The 26,511-nt window shown below is 50.1% G+C and overlaps 1 protein-coding gene across 1 annotated transcript; it reads right to left on the bottom strand.

Annotated features, from left to right (window-relative positions):
* Positions 1–16: 16 nt before the first annotated feature.
* BTBD2 (BTB domain containing 2) lies at positions 17–26,292 on the bottom strand. The gene is given in 10 exon segments (XM_030966778.1): positions 17–2,681; positions 3,555–3,701; positions 4,715–4,802; positions 6,324–6,516; positions 10,048–10,245; positions 11,047–11,152; positions 14,781–14,937; positions 18,365–18,484; positions 25,660–25,988; positions 25,990–26,292. Coding segments are annotated over 10 exon segments (1,758 nt in total). The 5' UTR covers positions 26,248–26,292; the 3' UTR covers positions 17–2,519.
* Positions 26,293–26,511: the final 219 nt, after the last annotated feature.

The following is a 26,511-nucleotide window of genomic DNA, read 5'->3' as shown; positions in this document are numbered from 1 at the left end:
AGAAACTGCATAAAGACAACCTCGATGTCTTTATTGTTTTCCTATTTACAAATCACAAAGCTGGCCAAAAAGCAGAGTGTGAACACGGGACGAGAGCATCGGATACATTCATCAAAGAGCACAGGAGCCGGGCCGGGCCCGCTCTGCTGGAAGGTGACGTGGTACAACAGAATGGCTCATACTTCTGGGAACAGGCATGTCCAACAAGGAATTACATTCATCTATCTACAAAAGCCAGAATTGCATCAAACTGCAGAAAAGCCATAAGAACAGAAGTTGCTCAGGTGTAGTTCAGAGTTTTGACTCCTCTCCCTCCGTGACAGGACAAGCTGCCAGACCTGCCTCGCACAGGGAGGGCAGGAAGGTGGGATTTGGGACGAGAATCTGCGTAACAAAATAATCATGAGAACAACAGAACTTCCAGGGAACAGCTGGGGAGGCTCCCCCTGCAGCTGGGCAGGGCCTGCCCCAGCCCTCTGCTCCTCCCAGAGCCAAGTGCACAGCTCTGCTTCTCTCAAATTCCAATTATTCCACTATTTCCACCTGTACCTGATGCCCCGAGGTGCAGAACCCAGATCAGAGCCCCTGGGAAGGTGCAGCTCCAGCACGGGCCCTGGCTGGCAGCAGTGACATTCCCCCCACCCTTGGGAGAGGGGTGGTGACAGGAGCAGGCACAGTCACAGTCACAGACAGCCTGACGGACACAGAGCCTGGGCTGTGAATCCATCCCACAGCACTGTTTGCATTGCACAGAGTTGGGTTCAGTCACCAGGTCATGGACCCAGGGTTGGGATTTTTTTCTATGTTTTTAGTACTGGCCATATTAGAACCATCCCACCTGGAAGCAGGCTGACAACACACAGCTCACACCATCTCCCTGGAGCACAGAACACACTCTGGGCATCTCTAACAGCTACTGCTGAGGAGGTGCAGGGCATTCCCAGGCTGCTGCTGCAGGGCTGAGGAGGAGACTCCAGCCAGCACAGCCCCAGGATCCCGGCTGGGGCAGCAGGAGGAGGAGGAGAAGCCGTGCTCCAGCCAAGGACAGCCAGGTTTCAACTTCCAGCAGTGAAATCCAGTGGCAGCAGCTGCCCAGAGAGTGGCAGTGGCTCCGTGTGCTGGAGCAGGAGGTCGGAGAAGGGGCCCTGAGGCAGCACCACCCCAGCCAGTCCCACGCAGACTCCAATGGCTCTGGTCTTTCTGCCAGGCTGAGCTTAATTCCAGCTTCCTCTGCAGAGGAGGGGAGGAAGAGTCTCGTGGGCAGTGAGGGTGGGGCTGGACCAGCCACCCTCTCTGTGACAGCCACGGGGAAAAGCAGCTGGCCCTGAACAAGGGGTATCGTCCAGGTCACCGAGCTCCACAGCTCAACAGGTGATGTCTGTGATCCCCCTCCTGTGCCTGGCCAACAGGCAGTGTGCAAACACACACCAGCACAGAGAATATTCCACCTTCTCCTGAACCATTTGGTAAATCCTTGTCCATCTGCTGCATTCTAGGTAACAGGCAGGTGCACATCCAGCCTCTCTTCCTGCTTCCATCAGGGCAGCAGGGGCGAGGCAGCAATGCACAGAACAGAGGGAAACGCATGGAAACGTGCATGGAAACTGCAGGAATGCCCTGGAACAGGTGAGGCAGGTGCCCTTCTGCTTCAACTGACAAACCCTGGCACTCTGCAAAGGACAACGACCAGTGACAACAGAGCTGGGGCTGCTCAGGGGGGAGCTGAGCATCACCAGCACTTGGGACGTGCCAGGGGTGTGCAAGCAGCACCACGGGGACTCCGAATGCAGGAGGAGCTGCCCGGCCAGGCTGCTGCCCCTCACCACTCTGCAGGGAGGTCACCTCGCTGCCACCAACTGCCCGAGGTGAAGATTGTCACAGATGGGTGGGAAGAGCAGGAAAATGCCTCAGTCCCTCCAGAGGAGCTCAGCTTTGAGGTCTCCAAGCCTGTGTAGTGCTGGAACAGCAAAGCCTCAGGGAAAAGGCCACTTCCCATGAGTTTTGAAGGTGGCTCTGTGTGCTGAGGCTGCTGGGAGGGAGGGAAGGTGCTGGACACGGGCTGGCCAAGCCCTGCAGTGTGGCCTGGACTGCTGAGCTGGAGCAGAGCAGAGGCCACCAAGCCCTGACCGAGTCTGTCTGCAGGACCATCTCCTCATGGCAAGTGAAACCACAACCAGAGCCACTCATTGCCTTGTTTCTGACTGGTGGAAAAGCATCTACATTCATTACAGTCCAAAAAACGCACGTTGTTAGATAGGGTTAATCAGGAGGTGAAAAACAACAAGCCACAGACAACCTACAAATGGTACTGGGACACCAGCTGGGCTGCACTGGGACACCAGCTGGCCTGGCACCTGAGAGCAGCAGCAGCACTAGCACAAGGCAGAACATGAGCTTTGAAATGGTTTCACTGTGACCTTTGGCTAGTGTGGCTCCAATTGGTGTGGTCAAACTCAGCCAGAGATTCAGTTTGGGAGGTGGCAGGGAAGAGTCGAGTCCAGGGCGGGCTGGCAGTGGCACTATGTGTAGAAGATGATCTCTGGGATTTGTCCATCCTCCACGGAGGTGCCGTTGTTGTTCCCAGCCGCGTAGCAGAACGTGAAGCAGGTTTTGGCTCCCGTTGTTGGTGATTCATGGATCACTTTGCGCAGTCCTTTGGTTCCATAGTGGGAATCTGGACCCTGCAGGGTCATGGAAGACAAGGACAGGTCAGGACCCTGCTGCTGCCCAAGCTCTCTGGTGGGTTTGGGAATGTCAGTTCCTCCCTTTTCCTCCTGGATTTGCACCTCAGGTATCCTGAGCTCAACCCCATCTCTATCAGAATTTAACACTTAATTTAACCAGGTCTCAACAGCTACATATGAACTTTTTGAGATTACTGCAGCAGGCTCTGGATTACACACCTGCAGGACTGACAGCTCAGCTGTCCACACAAAAAAATCACCCATCCCCTCCCCAGTGAAACACCTGCTCAGTGCTGTAAGTCAAAAACTGTCACAGACATCTTTTATGAAAAATCCTTCCCTTAGGATTTTTCCTCCTGAGAAGCTGAGAGGCCTCAGGAACAAAATGTAAACAATGGTTATCTGCTGCTGTGGGATGCAACAGGTGCATCTGTGATTGGTCTCGTGTGGTTGTTTCTAATTAATGGCCAATCACAGTCAGCTGGCTCGGACTCTCTGTCTGAGACAGAAGCTTTTGTTATTCATTCTTTCTTTTTCTATTCTTAGCTAGCCTTGTGATGAAATAATTTCTTCTATTCTTTTAGTATAGTTTTAATATAATATATATCATAAAATAATAAATCAAGTCTTCTGAAACATGGAGTCAGATCCTCATCTCTTCCCTCATCCTCAGACCCCTGTGAACTCGGTCACAAAAAAACAGCTCTGAATGCTGGGGGTGAATGAGCTCATGGCAGCAGCAGGGCACACAGAGACCTTGCAGATTGCACCACTGGCCTCAAAGGACACAGAGCAAGGCCCAGAGGTTGCACTGACAACCTAAAGCAGGTGCCCTCACCTGCCTGCAGCTCCCCCCACCCCAGCTGGTACCTTTAGAGTGGCACAGGCTGTGTAGTTGACGTTGGGTAAAATCTCAACAGGCTCCTTGAACATGACCCGGAAGGTGTTGGAGGAGCCGTCGCAGCTGAAGCCGGTGTCATTCTGCCCCAGGACCGTGTTGCTGTCTGTGTGGATGATCTGCAGCACAGAAAGGGTCAGCTTGCATCTGGACACCACTTATGTGAGTGTCCCTGAGCTAGGCTGAGGCCCTGGCACTCCCAGATTGACCAGCCCTGTGATGACTGCACTGTCCATCACTCGTGTCACCCATCAATGCAATGCCATGATCACAGAACCACAGAATCCCAGAATTTGGGTTGGGATGGACCTTAATGATCACAGAATTTGGTTGGGATGGACCTTAAGGATCACAGAATTTGGGTTGGGATGGACCTTAAGGATCACAGAATTTGGGTTGGGATGGACCTTAAAGATCATCCATCTCCAATCCCCCTGCCAGGGGCAGGGATGCCACCCACTATCCCAGATTGCTTCAAGCCACATCCTGGACTTGAACTCTCAAGGCTGGGGCAGCCACAGCTGCTCTGGGCCCCTCTGAGCTCAGCACAGAGCTGTGGGTCCCAGAGAGCCCCTCCTCACCCCCAGGCTGGCACAGCACTGCAAGCCCACACTGTGCTCAGACCCTTCTCCCCCCAGAGCTCAGGGCAGCAGGATGAGCCCTGACAATCAAGAAGAAATGCTGACAGCCTGTGCTCATCACACCAGCCCTGTGTGCTGGAGTGACTCTCCTGGGGTCAGTCCTCCTGCAGTGGGGGTGGCACATGGGCACCCAGAGCATCCACGGGCTCCACCTGCTCTTTGGACAAGATCATGATGGACTTGAGACAACTGAGCCTCTCCCAGCCTGCTCGGGGTGGGAAATCATGCACAGCTGCTTCCCAAACTGCCTCCCAACTGCCCCAAAGCTGGGAGCAGAGCTGGGGAGATGCTGCAATGACGTGTGCAATAAAATCAAGAGCAATAATCCTTCTGATCCCCAGCGCCCCATCTGGCCCCTGCTACATCTGCCAGCCCCACTGCCCAGGGACACACACAGTCCCTCTGAACCTCAGGTTTTGTTACAGATGCACTAAAATGTGTTTGTCAGCCCCTAAAACAGCCAGGATTTTTAAGGTAGCAGAGAGAATTACCTGTATATTTACTTGGTAATCCGTTGGCCCGTGTATGGATCCGTATAATCCAAACCCAACTACAAATATCCTTTTGTTTACTGAGAACCTGCAGGAACAGAGCAGGAAAGTCAGTCCAAACCTGCCACTCCTGTATTGCTCCAGTACAAAGCTGATACACAAATATCTCCACTTGTGCTGATTTTACATCTCTGATTTAATCAAACCTACACAGACTTAAGTGCAGCCCTTACTAAGAGGTGAAACCCTGCACAGAAACCATCAGCTGCACACTCACACCTCTGACTGGGCCAGTGAAACACAAAGCTGCACAATCCCATCCCAAATTTCAGAGTCCAGGCTCAGGAAGTGTTTCCAAGTTGTGGCAAAACATCAGCACCCCCAAACGCCCTCCAGGCCCAGGTAGGGGTGTGGAGCAGTGCCCACCTCCCAGTGCTCTGCCCAGCAAACACCACTGGGTATTCACTGCTGAGCCCTGGGGAATTGTTCACCTGCTGCTGGGTATTTGCTGCATTCCAAATTTACCAAGAGCAGACATAAGGATTCAGGCACTCCTGAGTGCAGGAATCCTGCTGGGTATTTGCCCCACTACAGCTCCACCTTCTCAGGCAGCAGAAGCCTCAGGGTCTGCCAAGCTGCCAACAGCATTTCTTCATCTGCCCACCAACTCTTTTAGCCCTGCAGTGTTTCCAGAACAAACACCTGGGGTAGGCTGGAAGCCTCAGCTCTGCAACCAGCATGGAATATTGGAATATTCAGTGCTGGAACTGACCCTGATGCTGCAGAGGCTGAATCTGAAGTCAAACTCAAACTCCAAAATATCTCTGGGTGTTAGAGGTGGGAGCAGGAAGCGTCTGGAGCTGGCACCAGTTCCCTCTGCCAGGGGGTAATGGACCTGAGGATCTCACCAACAGCTCCAGTGCAACAGAACCATCTTAAAAGCTGTGAAGAGCTTCACTGCTGTGAGTCCCCTTCCACCCAAGACAAACACAAAGCAGGGAAGAACCCCAAGGCTTCCTCATTCCCTCCTGTCCTGCTCTCATTTTCTGCCTTGGGAACACAAGCCTTGCAAAGCACCATTTTCCAGCCACACCTGCCAGTCTCTGTCACTGTAACTGTGCTCTGCTGGCTGTCCACAAGCTCAGGTCTGAACACACTGGGTGTCAGCAGGACTTTACCCCAACCCCTCTCTCCAGCAGGAGAGGTTAAGGGGCTTCAACAAACCACACTGACACTGGAGCAGGGAACAAACCTGATGGAGCACTGGTTACCTGTCCCCCACAAAGCATGGCAGGGGGACAACTGGTGACAACTCATTTATGTGCCCCTAAGCTGCAGGAAGCCTTTGGGGGGTTATTTCCCTCCCTCTCCAGGGAGGCCTGTGCTGGGAGCTACGTTTCCTGGAAACCTTTGCCAACAGAGATGCAAAGTGGCAGCAACATGGAGGTCAGTGCATCAGGGGCTGGTTCTGCCCAGCAGAACACCTCCTTCCCTGTGGGGTCACACGGTGGAAATTCGGGGTCTAGCACAGAACCTTGAGTGTTTAGAGCTAGAGCAGTGGGAAGCTCAGGAACACGAGTCCAGGGGTGGGAATGGGCGCAGAGCTGACCTGATCCTGTCACTCGTCCCACTGTACCCCCAGCGGCTCTCCACCTGCTGGAAGCGGCTGATGCTGCACTCCTTGCCCCGCAGGCAGCACCGGGGCCGGTCGATGAACTCCACCCGCGGCTTCGGGTTCACGGTGAAGTGCAGGAACAGGCTCACCACCTCCCGGTCCGTCAGGATCCCCGACTGGGCAGGCCCTGCAGAGGGGAGGGGAGGGGCAGTGCCGTCAGCCTTAGGGAAGCACAGAGTCCTGGAATGTTCTGTGCCAGGAGGGACCCTCAGGGATGATCAGTGCAGCCCCTGTCCCTGCACAGCCACCCCAACAACCCGACCCTGAGCACCCCTGGGAGCTCCTGGAGCTCTGGCAGCCTTGGCACCATTCCCTGGGGAGCCTGGGCAGTGCCCAGCAGCCTCGGGGGGCAGAACCTTGCCCTGAGCTCCATGCCAAGGCCTGGCCCAGCTCCAGCCCTTGCTGGGCTCCTGTCCCTGTCCCAGAGCAGAGCTCAGCCCCTGCCCCTGTGCCTGCCCTGGGGAGGAGCTGCAGCCCCCGAGGAGCCTCCCCTCAGTCTCCTGGGCTGCAGCTGAACCAGCCAAGTGCCCTCAGCTGCTCCTCAGCCCCTTCCCCAGCTCCATGTCCCTCCTCTGGGCACTCTCCAACAGCTCTGGATCCTTCTGATCTTGGGGGCCCCAGAACTGCATAAGCAGAAGGAATCCTCTGGGATTTTCATGGGGAAACAAGCCTGACCTGCAGCTGGCACCAGGCTAAACCCCCATCAGAGATGGGATCCCAGTGGTGCATCAGGACATTAAACCCCAGACAAAGGTGCTGCCCTTATCCACAGGGCAGTCATGGGCTGCAGAGCCTTCGTGGAACATGGAACTGTGATTAACTGTGGAGCCCAAATGCACTGGGCTGCCAAAAACACCCAAAAGCATGCAGCTGATCCTTGCCCCACTCCTGGAAATGCCAACATTGGTAAGAGACAGGGATTTCCAAACATCCACACTGGTGGTTCAGACACAATGGAGGACCATGAGGAGGAGGGAGAGGGACTGTCATGCAGTTACTATGAACTCAAAAAGTTGAAGAATATTTTTACTCAAGACAAAGGAGGTTCAGCTCATTCCTTCAGGCATTTAATCCACATCTTGCATTTGAATTTGAATTCTACCTTTATTGTAGAACCTTGGGAAAAATGCTAATGATTTTAGCAAGAGCTGGAGCAGGTTCTCATCTTTTCTCCAGTAACAAGACATTTTTTTCCAGAGGGATCACAGAATCCCAGACTGGTTTGAGTTGGAAGGGACTTTAAATCCCATCCAGTGCCACCCCTGCCATGGCAGGGACACCTCCCACTGTCCCAGGCTGCTCCAAGCCCTGTCCAGCCTGGCCTTGGGCACTGCCAGGGATCCAGGGGCAGCCCCAGCTGCTCTGGGCAACCAACTCAGTGATGCTGAACTCAATCTTTGCAAACTACATTAAATACTTTCAAAAGTGAAACTGGATAAAATTAGTCTGTTAGCCTAACACTCAAAAGCTTCTCTACAGCTGTTTGCACAAGGCTTTGAACAGAAACAAGACCATTGAGTACTGGGGAAACAACAGCATTTAACTGCTCTTTAATGTGGGGAACAAATGCCCAGCTCCTTGTAGGTCCAAATCTACTTGTAGCTGGTTAAATTCAGCATGACATTTCCCAGACATAACCTGGTCCAGTGACGCAATGGGGAGAGACTCAAGAATTCAAGGAAGTCGACTCCTCAAAGGTAAATGAGCTTCTGGGTACTTTGTTCAGCAAAAAATCAGCCTCGTTGATGTGTCTGAACTCATCCTGTGTTGTTGCAACTCACTTCTGCAATGTTTCAAATTACCTGCTCTAAGGGGAGGGAGGGACACATTTGCCAGTTAAAACATCTTCATGCAAAACCCCAGGTTTGATAGCAGATTATACAATAAACTGGTGAAATCACTGCTGTAAAATTCCCTCTTTTCTTGGCTTTTGGAGGAGAGGGGTGTGGAGGGGAAAGGTTTCCCTCCTCTGTCTCTGCTGTGATCACCACAGAAATCAGAGTTACTCAGAAAAAAGACAAAGCTGAAGGAATTCCGAGTTAATTCCTTGTTTAAAGAACACCTGATCATTGCAGTCCCCCAGGTTTGGGGGTTTTGTTCATCTTTTAGGTTAAAGTGGATGGAGAAAACTTAAGAATTTCTCTTAAAGCAGAAAGGCCCAAGTAGGACAGGCAGTTTGGGACAGACAACATGAGGAGGGGCACTGGCACTCCCAGCTCAAAGCCTTCAACCCAAACATGCCAAAATTAACACTTTCCTTCCAGTGAGAGAATGATACAAGGTCACAATGAAGGATTGAAAGAAATGGGATCTGCAGAAAGATGCAAAGGTCTCTGCTTCACTGAAGAAATCCACATTCCCTAAGGCCACATCACAGCTGTGACAGGTCAAGCAGAGAGTGGGGACCAAGTCTGAAGCCCAGATTTTCTCCTTACTAACAGCCCTCCTCACGTGGGAACAGGGACATGAAGGACTGAGCAGCTGATGCCAGCGCTGCCCTGAGAAGTGACCTGCAAAGGAAGGGTCAGTGCCCCTGTTTGCTCCTGTGTACACAGCACTGCAGCCTGAAACAAGTTACAGTCTGGAAAATGGCTCCACTGTGTCTTTTTAGCATGAAAACTCTTTAAGCCAATTGCCAGCTTCCAATCCCCGGGGAATCCCCAGAGGATGAAGTGAAAGACAACAAGCAATGAAAAGAAAACAAGGCAATCTATAGTCCAAGCTGTGAAATGAGTTAGACATCTCTGTGAATCAAGATCTTAATGTAAACTTGAAAAATACTTTGAGACACAGACTAAACAACACCCAGCCTGCAGCTCAAAGAACATTTTCAAAGTTTTTGAGATATGGGGCTCTGCTCTGAACAGCATTGGCAAGACAGGGCCAACACCACCACAGGCAGAGGATGGGGAGAAACATCCCCATTTCTCTTTGGGAACAGGCTATGATCAACACCAATTATTTGCAACTCCACTAGCTTTGTGCAGTTTAAACACTCAGGATGGCTGGGAAGGGGAGCAGGTGAATCCCAGTTCGGATCTTTGCTCTCAGCTGAATGGGACAGTAACCATCCAACCATGCTGTGAGAGCAAACACAGCTGTGGTCCCCCTGCTCTCCCCAGGGGAGCACCGCAGGCTTTAAAATGAGAGGATGGGCATGGATGAAAACAACATTCAGACAGTAGATTTTGTAATCATAGAATCACAGAAGAGTGTTGGAAGGGCTCTTAAGGCTTATCCAGTGCCACCCTCTGCCATGGCAGGGACATCTTCCACTATCCCAGAGTACTCCAAGCCCTGTCCAACCTGACCTTGGACATTGCCATGGACACCCTGTGCCAGGGTCTCACACCCTATGGCACTGGAATACTACAGAATTATATATTATTATACTACAGGATTGCCTTCTGACATCCAGTCTAACCCTGCCCTCCTTCAGGAGGCCATTCCCCCTTTTCTATCACTCCAGGCCCTTATGAAATGTCCCTTTCCAGCCTTTTAGGGGGAGAATGAGGGAAAATGGGGAGGAATGCAGGGGGAATCCCATATTTAAATCACTACAGCATACACGGAGAAAACCCTCTTTTGTGTGACTTGTCTCTCTGTAGCTGAGGGAAAGCAAAGACCAGGATTGCCAGAAACACCTTTGTTGAGTTACCTGCTGCAAACTCCTCAATAGTCATCAGTGGGAAGCGGATAAGGGAGAGAGCTTTGCCCAGAACCTTCCGCTTGTTCTCTGGAATCACCTGGAGCTGCTGCCGCTGACACTCGGCCTCGGACCAGCGCACCACGGCGTTGAACAGGCGAACCTCCCGGATCCCCAGCGTGTCCCTCTCCAGCACTGCCACCAGCGTGTCTGCAGGGCACCACAACAGGCACAGCTTCAGCCTCTGAACCCCAAATCAGCCGCCCTGCACCTCGCCAGGAGTACCCCGTGCACAGCCAAGGGAAAAGGGGAAGCGGCTGAACCGACAGCATCTCCCAAAAGTGCTGCCTGCAGCCTCTGAGGAAGATTTATCTGAATATTCCATCAGCAAGGAGCTCACTGGAGCAGCAAACAGAGCCCATTTAATTGGCATGTTAATGCAAGTGCAGGAGGATGAATTGCCACTTGCTTGACGTCAAATTTGGATGAAACAAGCAGCATGAAAGCCAGAAGGTGACCCGTGCCTTACCTCCACAGCCCATCTCATTAGAAGAAGGTTAAAGCCTGAATTTTAATGTTCATTAACTGTGCCCAGCAAGTTTGGAAACTGCAGACAGTAATTAAAATAGCCAGTCCTTGCTTCCAAAAACACAACACCTTTTTAACTCCAAAACCTGACAAAGACTTGGGGAAGAAAGCCAACTCTACAAAAAAAGGCAAGTTTACACCCACCCAAAACCTGCCAACATCAACACAGGAAGCGGGCTTTGTGTCATGCCCAGAAAACTCAAGTTGCACCAAAGTAAGCAGATTCCAGGGTATTTCTGCAGGCAAGGCAGCAAACTCTTTGGCAATTTCCCTGTTTCCAGCCACTTTGTGCCAGAGACTATTCAACTGATTGCTCCAGAACAGCCAAGCCACAAGTGCCAAGCATTACTAACCTGTAACAACTTTGGAGACAAGCTGGTTATGAAAGCAGGGAGAGAGATGGAGGGGTGGAAAAGAGCTTACCCAGGTCAATGTCTGTAAACCCCTCTGCATTGAGGGCATCTGAGGTGTTCTTGTCTATGTTCTCCAGGCACAGGCTGGCCAGCTGGGGCTCATCAAACAGCCGGGCCTAGGCAGGAAAGAGCATCATTAACAGAAAGGTATTTTAAAGTTTACTCTAGGAATCCCCCTTCCCCTCACACAGCCCATCTTCATTAGCAATACCATGCCTGACTGCACCAGGAATCCACTGGGCCTTTCACAAGCAGTTAAGCATGACAAGGCAAACACTAGAAAATTCTGTGTTTGGCAGCAGCCCTGGTTCAGCTGTACATGTCTTCAGGCACGTCTTTGTTTTAACACAGCCTGGGTGCAGGCACCAATCGTGCTCTCCAGCACCACACTGACCCTGGCAGCTGAGCACAGGCAATTTTTACTTCATTTTTCTATTTACAAGAAAGCTTTGCCCAGTGACTCCAGGCCTGCTTGCTCTAGGAATAATGCAGAGGCAGCTTATTCTGTAAGAACAGCCACACTGATCTTGTGCATTAGCAAGAAAAAGCTGTAGCAGCAGTGCCTGGGTGTCCTGGGGAGCCCTACAGGGTACACAGCCTGCTTAGTGCATTTCCATGTTTTGCACAGAAACAGCTACTCTAATCCAGTTACCTTAAAGAATTTGTCCCAAAATAGGTTACTATTCCAAGAAAAGCCTTACAACAGCCTAGAGAGCTGCTCAGAATTTCTCTGCCCAACTTAAGTGAAGTCTTGTAACAATTTTGCTGCCACTTCAGATCACCCTGGACTGCCACGTGTTAGCAGCCCTGTGCCCAGCATAAGCAGAAATGGGAGGAACACACAAAAAACACGAAATGATCTCTTACTTCAGTGCTTTGGTTTTGTTGTTTAGGAAGGAACTGCCCTGACTTCACACCTAACAAGAACACACCAGACTTGAACTCGCTGCCATAGGTAAGGTTTAAAACTCTTGTTTTGAGCTGGGAATTCCATCACTCAGGAGGTGCCTTCCAGCATCTTCTGCTTCAGCCCCGCTTGTGGCACGCAGAGCTCAGCAAGGCCAATCTTTGTGCTGAGACCTCAAGTGCAGGAAGCTGAAACAACAGTTTCTCAGAGCCCAGGGAAACTTCAGCAGTTGTCACCTGCTCCAGGGGCTGGAGGGCTGCCAGTGCCTTTACACTCTTGGCATCAAGAGCTGTGACTGACTCAGACTTTACTACTGGAGTGGCTCTTTGGACACGTGAGGACTTCAGTTACACTCACAGAGCTCTCCCCCACAGCAGCTCCAGGCAAGCTTTATTTCCTTGCTGATCAAAGTGACACTTGGATGCGTGTCTGGCATGAAAGAGGATCACAGCTCACTAAGAGGCACAATCAATTAGGAAAGCTGTTTGCCTCTGATATTTCTGCCACTGATCAGCAGTTGCTTGAGACAGACAGTGACACAGCTGCTGGACCAGCAGATTGGGCAGGCACACACAAAAAGGAGGTTTGGGGCTCTACTGGGATCTCAGCTCCATGATCTTAAAACTATTGGGCAATGCCTTGTACAAGATCTATCTCAGGTCTGTAATTTACTGAAGAGGGTGTTGGTTTGATGCAGTGAAAGCAGAAAACAGGTAGGTTTTCACACTGCAGGACCAGAAACAAGAGGGCTGTGAGAAGAGATCCTTTCAGTGAGGTGCAGCCAGTGATGAAGATCAGGCACGTTTCTCAAGCAAGACCTGCCTCAAACATCTCAGACTTGATACAGAGAAATAGTGAACATAAAACTAGATGGGAATCATCACTGATGATCATACAGAATGAGCAAGCCACAAACAAAGGGCATCAAGAAAGCCTTTCCCCATCTGGCATTTCACCTGCCTCAGTGCCACTGATAGAGTGCCAGGCAGTATTTTGGTTTTGGCACCTGAAACACAGGGATACCTTCCTCCTTCGCCAAAGAAGGACCTTTGTAAAGAAGTCACCATAAACCTAAATACTACCTTGCCAAAGCTACAAACTCAAGTGCAGAGACACAGGAAGCCACAAAAAATCTCTGCATGAGGAATACCACCAAAAGCCAACACCTCTAACCCATCATGAGGCAATGGCTAGTTTAATATTCCTCCCCAAAACTTCAGTCTATGGGAAAGATCTGTTCCCAGCTCCTGGCTAACAACTCCTGATCTTTCAGATTGCAACTGCTGAACCCAAAGAACAGGAAAGCTGCAGCTAAGGAGCTGCAAATGTCCCACCATGCATCAGATGAGAGCACAGATTTGGCTGCCATTGCCCAATCAAGAGCCTTCAAGTCCTGAATCTGCCTCTGGGAAGTGCAGGGTGGATCCCCCCATCTCAGGGGCTGCCTCATCTGTCCATGGCATGTGGAAAAGGGCCAGGTTAAAGAGGATAGGTGAAGAAGAAGGACATGGAGTGTTGCAGCAGGAGCTGAACCTAAGTGGTGACAAGTGCCTGCAAACAGCAGTGTAACATGGAACTACTTTGAGAACTGATCCAAATATTTAAACAAAAAAAAAATCCCAGTCTAATCCTGAGAAAATAGCCCAGCAGTGACTGCTTCAGGCCAGCACTGCTTCAATATCTGCACAACTGCCACCCACATGGTACCTACAGCCAGAGCCTGAGACACCTGTACTCCTGACAAGGGGAAAAGTCCAGCAGACAGGAATGCTGGCTGAGACAGGCAATCCCTCAGAGCCAGGGCACCTTGGTGTGCTGGTTCCCACCTCAGTGCAGCTGGGAAACTCCTCTGCAAGCTCTATTTAACATCAGACATCACGGCAGCTCTCCTGAGCTGGCTGATCAGAAATATCCCTCCAGAGCCACTCCAGTCTGCCCATTCCCCGAAGGAAAGAAAGTCACACACAAAGCCTGTGTGTTTCTTATTCCTACAGCACCCAGAACAGGGTGTCCCTGGCAGTGCCAGACTCCACCACACAGATGACAGCACTGTGGATGTCACCAATATGGCATCAGCTGTCTGAGAGAGAGCGACAGGGACCAGAGAGAGAAGATAGGGCTGGGAAATGGGGATGACTGATGCTCATTTAATCAACCTGGATGCAAAGTGTGATCTTTTCCAAACTAAGCAGAAGTTATAAACATTGTCTCCTACTTTGCTGCTTCAAGAGTCAAGTGGAAGGTGGAGGAGCCCAACCCTCAGAGACTGGATCAGACTCAGGGCAAGGAACAGCGGCTCTGACACTCCGGGTCTGTGAGCCTTCAGTGCAGGAGGTGCAGCTGGAACAGGCTGAGGAAGAGAGCACCTTTCTCCTCTCCCAGGAAAATAAACCAAAGCACTCATGAAAAGGTTTTCTTTCACCCCCACTTCAGGAAAAGTATTGCACAAAAGTCCTTCAAGGAATGGCTGAGCAGCCAGACACAGCACTGAGAGAAAGCTCAGCATTACCAGTCCTGATTCTGTAACACACGGAAATCCTCTCATTCCACTTTTCTTCTTGGCAGATGAAATCTTTCCACCCTGTTAACTCCATCCCCAGCTCACACTCTGGAAGGAACCACCTGCCACAGTGAAACAGAAAGATCTGAAACAGCAGCAACGTTTGCTGTATATTGTTCTTTGTAAGAACCTGCTCAGCAGTGCTGGACTCCTGTGAGGAAGAATTCAAAGCAACCCAGAGCTGCTCCACTTTGGATGATCAACTCTGGAACACCCAGAAAATTCCCATTTTCTGACTGTGCTGGACCTTGCTGACAGCAGATGATCACAAACTCACCTGAGTTAATAGCATGAATGCATTGTCTGCTCTGAGGTTTTTTTTAAGAAACTCCACACAATGAGCTTCAAGGGCTGGAACTGCATATTTCTTAGCTGTGTAAAGTGTTGTCATAACAGTCTCTGGTCCGATCTGAACTTCGTCTGAGTAAAGAAATCTGAAAACATGCAAACAAACATTGCTGTGGTGAATTAAGGTAACATGGTAAAACCCCTGTAATTTATAGAAAACATGGTTGTGCCTCTGCCTGTCATCCTGGTCCATTTCCCCTACTGGAGAGGTAGAAGGGTTTTCACATCCTTTCCTCTGACTCTGGTTTACCAAGATTGTTTTTTTTTAGCAGACATTTTACAGTATAACTTTTAACAGCTGGGATTTCCACTGAAGAAGCAGCTCAAACTGGCTTGCATCTCACCACCAGTGAGCTCTCAGCCTACCACTTATACCAGGCTAAAACAGTCTCTGGCCAAGGGCACCCCTTAAAATTCATATTTTTGGCTGTTAGAATAAACAAGGACAAATCAATCTTCAATCTTGCCTGCCTCCCTCAGAAGAGAAACTCCATTTTACACTACTAATTCAGAAGTGCTGAGAAGCACTCAGACATATCCATCCACTGCACACAAGGTGCTTTACCCACACTCCCCTTTCTCATCTCTTTACAGATTGAACTGTTTCATTTCATGACACAGATGTTTAAGTACAGTTCACAGTGTAATTTCAGCACAAAGCAAGAGTTAACTGCAGTGAAAAACAAGGACTGCCATGCTGCAGCAAAGCACCAGCCTCCACTGTTAGGCCAAAACAAGGAAGTACATTCATGATCTGAAAAACAAAAGAAACCTGACTGAGCCCCCTAATACCTGAACTCACTGACCAGAGACAGCAGGAACTGAGGCTTAGCTCAGTAAAATTAGTAATGCAGTGGTTTAGTCCTTATCACAGAATTCCAGAATGGTTTGGCTTGGAAGAGACCTTAAAGACTCTTTTGTTCCAGCTCCTGCCATGGGCACAGACACCTTCCACACCTCCCAAAGGCTGCCCAGCCTGGCCTTGGGCACTGCCAGGGATGCAGGGGCAGCCCCAGCTGCTCTGGGCACCCTGTGCCAGGGCCTGCCCGCCCTGCCAGGGAACAATTCCTGCCCAAGATCCCATCCAGCCCTGCCCTCTGGCAGTGGGAGCCATTCCCTGGCTCCTGTCCCTCCAGGCCTTGTCCCCAGTCCCTCTGCAGCTCTCCTGGAGCCTCTTCAGGCCCTGCCAGGGGCTCTGAGCTCTTCCCAGAGCCTTTTCTTCTCCAGGCTGAACAGCTCATGCAGAGTTTTTTTTACTCTATCTCCTTTAACCAGTGGAGCATTTGCCAGTCAGGATCTCAAGGACACAAAGCACAGAGATGCAATATTGTGTTAACTGTGCTTGGCATTCCTGTTCCAGGGGATATTTTGGAAACTCCAGCAATGTTTTGCTCTGCATTCTGTGAAGGGGACACAGGAGCAGGTTGTGTGGCTGCTATTCCTGGAAGGGCTCTTCCAGGGGAATGCCAGGCAGCATTCCCATCTGCAGCAGAGGAACTCCTGCTCCTCCAGCTAGAGAAGACCAGGATGCCACTCAGGGAAGCATCAACAGTGTGATCCACAGGCAGGGAAGCACCGTCACTGCTGAAAGCAGGCTTTGTGCTGCTCCAGGGCATTTGTCAGTAGCAGCATCATGCCACAGGTTAATCAATGTGTTTTGCACACACCCTTTCCCAGCCCCATTTGCACTGAGCAATCCTTTCTATTCCAAGATTAAAAGAACACAGTGGCTCTAAAAACAATTATTTGTTTACTTCAGTGACTGTGTCAGTATTTCTGTTTACCACAGTCCAGTGGGTGCTGAGAGAGAGACAACAAGAGTAAAAAAACTGTGATATTGTGAAAAAACCCAGTATCAATTTAAAAGAACATTTAGACTGTAATCCCAGACAATCAGATGTGTTCTCATCTTTAGGTTAACATAATAATAATAATAATAAAAATAATGTCTTACACAATTACAGCAGACCTATTAAAGGTCACTAGCCCACAAATTCCATCACAATCCAGCATCCAGATAGGACCTTCTGCAGAACATTCAGGATGGGCACTTTGTCCCTGGATAAGCTCCTGATCCTACAGCATTAGATCATGGCTTGGACCAAGTCCAGAGACATATGTAAGGATCAGCTGCCATTCCAGATCAGTGTTGGAGGGACTGGTTTTACTCCAGGAACTCATACCACATATTTGGTCAGCTCTCTCCTGGAAAGCAGCACCCAAACTTCCTCTGGTACAAGCTCTGAGCATTTTAAAAGCAACTTAAAAATTCATTTCTAGATTTAAGCACCCAAGATGTCACTGGACCATGGACACAGCTCAGAAGCACTGAGGTAATCCACCAATGACTTCTTCCATTAAAAAAAGTCAATATTTCTGTTGAAATCCACCTAAACTCAACACTTTGTCTTTTGACATGATGGGTTCTCTTCTGAAATCGCTGTTTAATCAAGTGCTGAAATCTCAGCACTGGCAGGGAAACATCAGGATTTTTGCCTCTAATTCACAGGATATTTGGGCCTCACAAATATCTAGTGAATTTGTGAATTTGATTTAAAGATAGTTACAAGCTCTGCACTCCAGAGAGATCCACATGGCTGGTAGGCACACCCCAATTAGAGGGATTCCCCACGTGCTGGTGTCTGCTTTAAAGCGAGCCAAAGGGGAAGGGGCTCGGGGCTCCCAATTATTTCTGGCCTTTCATTCTAGCCCAGATCAATTTTAAAATATTCCAAGACAGCACAGGCAGGACCAAAGCACTTTCTGAAGGTAAAGCAAAAAGTGTGCCAGAGCTATATATAGTGACTGCTCCCAGCAGGAAGCGAGTGGGGAACAAGAGCACAGGACTGGAAACCCCTGGAAGTAGGTTACAGAAATCCTATAGAAACAGGACAATGACTTTCCAGCATCCATTCAGGATTGCTGCTGGATGTTGTACAGCACCAGCCAAGCTTAAAGGAATTGGTGAATAGGATGTTACAGCCCCTTCTTCCTCCTCCTCCAGCACACAGACTTGCAACACACACTGGAAATAGAAATTCCAACCCAGCTCTCCAAAAGAGGGATAAAATCCACACAAAGGCTGATACCACATGGAATGGCTGAGATTTATTACACACCCCTGCTCACCTGTTACAACTTGCTCACGACCTAAACAAGCTCCAAGTGTTTGTAACTTACACAGCTTTCAAAAGATCGCTTTTCCTCTCTTCTCTCAAAGAGCATTAAGATGAAACCAAACCAATTAGTGAATAAGAAGCTATAACACAATGGACAATATTATACATATAGATATAATTTTTCTTTTAATGCAGTAGCTGCAGTAGACTTTTACCCAAGAAAACTGGGATTTAACACCAGCATTTAAATACCATTGAACAGATCAAAGAGGCATTTCATTTTGGAAATTAACAATCTCCACTCTACAAATACTTCCCTGCTTTCATTAAAACCATTTTTTTGCTACACTAAATCTGTGCATCCCAGTTATGCTGTGCTTTAGAAGCAGCTTACTTGAGCAGAGCCAGGAAGGCAGCAGGCTCCACGTCAGGCAGCTCAATCTCTGTGGAGGTTGTGGCCATCCCACCATTGAACATCGCATCGAAGACAGCGCTGCCCACGGCCAGCACGAACCTAACGTGGAAAAAACACAAACATGCAAATAAAACCTTATGTTAAATCATAGTTATATTCCAAAATAATCCCAGGCTGGTTGCTTATCCCCAAAGCCACCCTCAGGGAAGGCAAATCATTTGTGGAGTCAAAGCAAAAGTGTTTTGCAAGAGCAGGGAGGGTCAGGCTTGCTGCAAAGCACCAAAGCTGCAAGGAACTTCCTTCTGAGCCTGTCCTGGCATACAGCACAGGAATGGTTCCCCAAAGGCCAGATTTTGGGCATTATGGAAGAGAATACACATGCTTTGTAAAGCCCCTGTAGGAGCCTATGTATAATCTGTGAAAAATGCGCATTTTATGATTGGCTTTCCACAAATATTAAAATGAATATTATATGTGTTGTGTTAGAAAGTAATGCTGTATTAATTCTCTTAAGCAGTGTGTTAAATACAGTTTTGGGTTTAAAAAAATGTTAAAATAGAAACTATGCTATGTAAGATACTTTTTTTTAAAGAAAGGACTTGCAGCAAAATAGCAGCCACAGGACACCTGAATCTTTCAGAGAAAAAGAATTTATTGCCCTCTTATCAGAAGAAACGAACTTCTTCCCACCTTGAAGGTGCTGTTAAGATTCAGAAGATGTTAACAATGACCAGACAGAATCCTGTATTTGAATAGAATTTATGCATCATGTATGAAGTGTATGAATATGCAACAGGTTATTCTTTTTAAGGGTTAATCTTCTGTTAACTGTGTCCTTTTTCAGGCTTGTGCTGCCCAGAAAAAAGGTACCTGGATGTCTATAACTCTTTGTCTCTATTGTCTCATATTGTCCTAATTCAAATTGTCCAAATTATAATTACTCTAATTGTATTACTATTTTTATAACCATTTTATTACTATTAAACTTTTAAAATTTTAAAAACAAGTGATTAGCATTTTTCACATAATCCCAATGTTGAGAAGCAAAGAAACAGCAAAGTTAAGGAGTTCAAGTTCTTCCAGTAAACAGAGCCCAAGTCTTGCTGCAACTCCCCACAGTCACCTATTGGAAACACTTATGGAAAACTTGTCACTGCACACTACCCACAGGCCCAGGCACACATCTTTTGTGATGGCAGAGCAAGTTCCCAAAACACAAAACTGCACCAGGAGCTGCAGACCCCAAGCCCTGGCACAGGAGCTGCCCTCCCCATGTTGCTGAGCACTTCCATGGATAACCTGCTCTGGCTCAGGCCAGAGGGAAGAACAAACCTCCCTCAGAGCAAACCAGCACAGAGAGGTGCACACAAACCTCAGCACTGCTGGGAGCTTACATGGCAATACTGGCACAGAGAAGGGTGCTATAAGCTCTAAAGAGACTGAAAGCAGGAACCTGCACAAAACAGGTTTGATAGCAAAAATTATGTCCCAGCACTCCCATGCAAACAAGGTGATCCTCCCCTCAACAGACATCTCCTGTTTTAGGAAGAGGCTCAGGCCTGGGCTGCTGAGAGGCCTTTGTATATTCAAACTGCTGTACCTGCCTCAGGACTTAAAAAGCCATTTTGCAAACTTTCTTATTCAAAAATGCAGAGGTGAGCCTTTGCCATGAAGGATTCCTGTGTCTGCCACCATGCAGCTCCCTGAAGTTAAACTGAAGGTCACAACTCAGCACAGAAGGGAAGCACTGCAGCCCAGGCTGCAGGAGATGACTACAACCACTCCTCTACCAACTAGGAAAAGAAAAAAGCTGGAATATTCCAGGTTCTTGCTGCAGGGGTTTGATGGACACTTCCAGAGAAGCAGCAAGAACTGCAGACAGAAATCCACAGAAGACAGCAGGCTTGGGGCAGAAACCTCCAGCCCAAGGAAAGTCCAGCACTACGGAGGAATTTCAGTCAGATTTAACAGGAAATGACCTTTCAAAAGTAGGAAATTTCCATTTAAACAATGTTTTCATTTTCTCCCTTTTCCCTCCCCTCCCATCCAGAAGAGGCTTCCCAGGGATACAGTGGAGGGAAGCTCCGTGGATGTGCCAGGCTCATTTGCTGTGACGGAGTTTGGCTGACGAGCTGGCTCATTGTTCCTGATGGGCTCAGGGAGCTCGGGACAAACCACAGTGGTTACAAAAAAGTACACACATGCATATTTCTGTCAAACCATTCTCAAGAAAAATGTCAAGAAAAATAAAAACCTTCCTCACAATACCAGAATTGCCAGATGAAACAAAAATCCTTGTTCCTCCAAAAGCAGCGACGGTGGCAAAACAATTGCCGGCTTTGTCTGATACTAAAAATTAACATATATTAATTGCAGTCTCAAATTTTCATTCTCACAGCCAGCACAGTACAGGTCCTCAATGAGCAAGAGCTTTCAGAAGCTATTTGAAAAGGGCATTCATTTAAAAAAACTCTCAAATGTTTGCTTCCATTTCAGTCGGGAACAAATCAGTCAGATTTTGTAAACTGCTGAGCCCTAACAGGATCCCAGGAGGTGCCAGAGAAACCCAGGACTCCACATTTGAAGTTCTCTTAAAACACTAAGAGAACATAATTAACATAAGAAAATCCCTCTCTCTCTCCAGTGTTTTCTTAAGCTGCTCTAAAGACACTCCAGGAAAAGCAGGGATGCTCACCACTCCTCCTACACCATCCACCAGCTTCCCCCAGCCATGCAGGTCTGCAGGAGGAAGAGATGGGGTTTGTTTTAGATGGGAAAATCCAACAAAGAGTTATTTTAAAACACTTTTGTGGCCAAAACAGAGTGGACTACTGAAAGGAGGCAGAGAAATAAGCAGAAATAGAACTAAAGAATTAAGAAAGCAACATCTGATTTCTCCTCATTCCCTCTGCACCAGGAAGAGCCAAAGTAAACTGACTGTCAGCAGTAAGAGTCACAGGAACTTCCTTGAGGTTAATTTGTCTTCAAAAGGACCCAAAGCTGACTACAGGCTGTGGAAGGCCCGCAAGAAAATGTCTTTCCTTCTGCTATTTTGTTTCCTGACACAACTTTCACTGCTTCATGCTCACCTTGGCGCCACTTGTCACCTGGTTGCATCTGCACACCCACCAGTGCTGCTCCTTTCCAGGCACTACAGTAACACCAATAACATAAGAAACCACTCAAAACCCACAACTACCCCACTGAACAGCTCCCTCCTCCATCTGCACCACTGCAGAGAAACCTTAAAATATCTATTCCAAAAGAGCTGGCACAGGAACACAGCAACACATGACATGCTGGAGCTCGGTGACACCAGAGGTGATGAGAAGCTGCTGCTGCTGGTGGAGTGCTGGCTGCAGAGGATGCAGACCCTGGGTGAAAGGAGCAGGAGGCAGGAGCAGCCCTGCAGGGGAGCAGGAGCCATGGGACACAGGAACTGTGAGTGAATACATGCCTGAGAAAAGACAGGATGGGCTCAGAAGAGACTCCTGGAAACAACAGCCAGAATCTACTCAGGCTGTCACCAAGCTGTAGATCTCCCAGGCTGGAGCACACACAGGGCTGCATCCCCACATGCTTGCCCTGCTCACTCTCAGGCCCTATTTTCTGGCCAATTAACAAGTTTAATTATGCACCCATGCAGTTCCTGGCTGATGAGGTTTAGACATTTCTAATCCCATTGATACTGTGCACGATGAAGCAGATCTGGGTAAAGAAAAAAAACCCTTCCCTCTTATTGCTGGGTCTAATCAATGTGTTGACCTTGGCCATGCTGGTGCCATGAAGCTTCGAGGCAGCTGCTCAGCCTGGCCTTGACATAAAAAAAAATTTAAGGCCATCCCATCTTCTTCATGGCTGATTCAGCAGCAAGAGGGAATGAGCTGAAGGCTCAGAGACAGGGCCTGCTTCAAGGTAGGCAAGGAACTTCCACAGGGTCTGGAGTCTCCTCCAGGTGGGAAACACCTGAACTTCTCAGGGCTGCAGATACTTGGACAGCTGATCCTTTAGTCAAATGCATTCACACCTTTTATCTACAACCTGGGCTCTCACACATCAAATAAATGTTTGCTCTTGGCTGCTCTGTGAGGTTTCTTTTGTCTGTTTCTGTGGCTTGATACGAACTGCTGAGGCACAGAATCCCAGATTGGTTTGGGTTGTGAGATACCTCAAAGCCCATCCAGTGCCACCCCTGCCATGGCAGGGACACCTCCCACTGTCCCAGGCTGCTCCCAGCCCTGTCCAGCCTGGCCTTGGGCACTGCCAGGGATCCAGGGGCAGCCCCAGCTGCTCTGGGCACCCTGTGCCAGGGCCTGCCCACCCTCACAAGGAAGAATTCCTTCCCAATATCTAATCTAAATCTCCCCTCCTTTCAGATTAGGGCCATTAACTGAATTTTCCAAGTGCACTCAGAAACACTCCTGAACCTACAGCTCTGACAGAAACCTCTTCTGGCACCAGCACCTGTGGACAACATCACCTGTGCTCACTGGGCACATCCCACTTCATCACCTCAACCTACAAACCCTCCACATTCCCTCAGCTCCATCCAGGAGAAGACAGACCAGGAATCACCTGCACCATCACTTCCAGCTCCCACAGGACTGTATCTCTTGGATTATTTGTTCTTCCCAGTCTGCCAAAGCCATTCCCAGCACACAGTGAAGTCATATTGAGGATGACAGGCAGGATGCTGCAGACCACTCCTCAAGGCACCACAAGGAGCTGTCCAAGAACTCTATTTAGGAGTTGCTCCTCCTGCAGCTATGCTTGGGTACCTGGCCTGGTTTAAAAATTTACACAATTAAACCAGAATGCAGAAATACTTATGTGGGAACTGTGCACTATTGTGCCAGGGGTGGTTTAGATTGGATATTAGGGAAAATGTCTTTACAGAAAAAATTGTAAAGCACTGGAATGGGCTGCTCAGAGTGGTGGTGGAGTTATCATCCCTGAAGTGTGCAAAAAACATGGATGTGGCACTTGGGGACATGGTTTAAGTGGCTTCACTGGGCTGATGATTGTATTTGATGATCTTAAAGGTGTTTTCCAGCATTAATAACTCCATGAGTTTATGATTTCAGACATCTGACAAAGCACCAGCACCTGCCCTGATCGCTGAAACAAAACAGCACCTCTCCAACTGAACCCATGGCTGCTTTGCAACTCAATTCCAACCCAAAGTATCTTCTACTCTTGAGGTGCTGTGGAAGAACTGAGCACAGAAGGGGTCTGGGTGGTTTTATTTTAGGCTCTCTTATTTCTGAAATAACCACAGTACTTCATAAATCACCAGGATATCCCAGCTGTAACATCACACAGACAAGTTTTACTAAAATCTCTAGAACCCTTAGGTGGGATGTCACACCATGACACACTCCATTCTATCTTTACCACCCAGAGCACCAGATGAATTTCATAGCAATTAAGCAGCATCTCACTTTGGGGACATTTTTTTTTTCCAAATCTTCATTTATTTTCCATTTATTTCTGGGCTGAACATCACCTGTCCCCACCCAGCAAGCCTAGTTCTCAGGACAGGACCAAGCTTACCCAAATACTAATTAAGCTTCAAATTATAAGAGAGCAAACCTGACACCCTAAACACTCAAACCAGCCTAGAACAAGTATGGCTTGTTCTTAAAGTGAGAGAAAAGGGGGAAATCTGAAGGGGGAACTTCCAGTAATATGAGCACTTAGGAGAAAAGCAATAGTTTGAAATTGTTTGGAGTGAGGCTCCCTTTGCCAAGCACCACTTCCAGGCACACCAAGGAACCTCCCCCACCCAATTAAAGTTGGTTCCATCTCTGAGCTCTTCCTTGGGAGGAAGAGGGAGGCACATATGGATTCACTGGAGCTCCCCCAAGGAACCAGCTGAATGTCAATCAGCCACATCAGATCTGCATCATCCAGGTGGAGGCGATTCCCAGCTCCACGATTCCCAGCTCCTCTGAGCTGCAAATTCTTAAATGGCAGCTCAGCCTTAAGCATTAACCACCACGGGTTATTCACGCCCAGGTGTCATTCTCAACACAGCTCTTCATGGTAGTGGATTAACCCCCAAAACACAGGGCTTCAGAAAAGATGCAATAAAGGTCATTTTAAAATTAAAATGTTCCACCTGAAATTTGGGGTCTCAAATAATTGTTCCTTCAATTCCATCCCCAATGCTCTCACGGATTTTGGTGATCTCTGTCAGGAGGGATCAGGCAGATGAGGGAGACTATTCCTCCTCTCCTCTGCTTCCCACCAAACCAAGGGTTACTTCCAAGTGACACCCAGGGATGTGGGGTTTTCCATGCTGTGCCTGTCCCACTCATGTCATCCCTCTGGATAAAACACTCTCACCCAAACCCTGGATGCATCCTGAGCTGGTGACCCTGAGGAGAGGCACGACACTGACCCAAGGCTGGGAGAGATCTGGGGCAGCACGGACTGACCACAGTGGGGGTCCTGTGCTCAGGACATGTCCCTGAGCAGGGGGTGAAATGTGGGGTGCAATTATGTGACCCCTTCTTCTCTCCTCACAGGGGAGGGTGCAGCAGCCAAAACCCTGTACCCTGTACCCCACTCGATGGCACATCACCACCCAAGGCTGCAGGAGAACCCACAGCACTCCCAGGGCCATGTCTGAGGGGCAGTTTTGGGGATGAGGGGCCATCCCCGATGGGAGAGCAAAGGGATCATCCCTGAAGAGGACGAAGGGCCATACCTGAGGAACTGTTCTGAGAATAAGGAGACATTCCCTGAGGGGCAGTTTTGGTGGATAAGGGGACAGTTCCCTGAGGAGAAACACGAGGGAGCAAAGGGAGCAATCACCGAGAAGTAGTTCTGGGGGATAAGGGAGTGATTCCCTGAGGAACAACACAGAGGGGTGAGAAGAGCAATCTCTGATGGGAAGTGAGGGGGATAAGGATGCAGTGCTCCGAGGGAATATGTGAGCAATTCCCTCAGGGAATAACGGGGGGCGGGGAGGGAGGGGGAGACGAGCCATCCTCGAAGGGCAATTTGGGGGTTGAGAGGGTGATCCCTGACAGGAGGAGGAGGAGCGATGCCTTAGGGGCACTTCTGTCAAATAAACGGGCGATTTCCTTTAGCAGTGTGGGGAGAGTGAGGGGACGCCCCCAGGCCCATCGGGCCGGCCCCCACGACCCTCCCGAGGCCCGGGACCCGCGGCCACCCCGCAGGGCCATGGAGCTGGGTGCCCCCACACCCCTCACCCCTCCCGCATTCCCGGATCCCCACGCGTGGGATCCCCGCGCCCCCCGCCCCACCTGTGCGCCGGGATGCGCTGGGAGCCGCGGCCCTTCCCCACCAGGAAGTGCACGTCGCTGAGCACCTCGTTGTTGAACAGGAACGCGAACCGCTCCTGCACCGTCGGCTTCGTCGCCTGCCAGTTGTACACTGGCTCCCGCTGCAGCGCCCCGCCAGGACCGCCCGCCCCGCCGGCTGCCCCCGCCGCCCCCGCCGCCGCCGGGCCCCCCGCGCCGCCGCTGGCCGCCGGCGGGTTGGCGGCGCCGCTCTGGTTGTAGGTGAGGCCGGGCGGCGAGGCGGGCGCGCCGTTGGTGCAGGCGGCGGCCGCGGCCCCGTTGCCCGGCGGGGGGCGGCGGCGGCTGCGGGCAGGAGGAGGAGAGGCCGCCGGGGCCGCCGCTCCCTCCGGCCGCCATCTTGTGCGGCGGGGCCGCGGGGGCGGGCGGCGCGGGGCGGCGCTGCAGCAGCACCAGCACCAGCAGCGGCGGGCGGGACACGGCGGCAGGCGGGACGGGGACGGGGGCGAGGGCCGCGGAGATGTCGGCGGTGGCGTCGATGGCGGTGGCGTCGATGGCGGTGCGGATGCAGAGCGCCGGGCAGCAGCGGCGCATGGGGCGGGCGCCGCCGCCGGCCGGGCACGGGGGAGCGGCGGAGGCGGCGGCGGGGCGGGGAGAGGGCGTGGGGCGGCGGGCGGGGCCGGCACGGAGGGGGAGGATGGAGGGCGATGCGAGGGGGAGTGAGGGGATGATACCTAAGGGGATGATTCCTGAGGGGGCGATCCTTAAGGAGGATGAGGGTCCATCCCTGAGGAACACTTTTGGAGATGAGGGGGCGATCCCTGAGGGGCTCTTTTGAGGGTAACGGGGCATTTCCCT

Source organism: Camarhynchus parvulus, chromosome 28, assembly GCF_901933205.1.
Source record: "Camarhynchus parvulus chromosome 28, STF_HiC, whole genome shotgun sequence".
Taxonomy (NCBI): Eukaryota; Metazoa; Chordata; class Aves; order Passeriformes; family Thraupidae; genus Camarhynchus; species Camarhynchus parvulus.
Note: the sequence above shows the minus strand (reverse complement) of the source record. Positions and strands in the feature narration are given on the sequence as shown.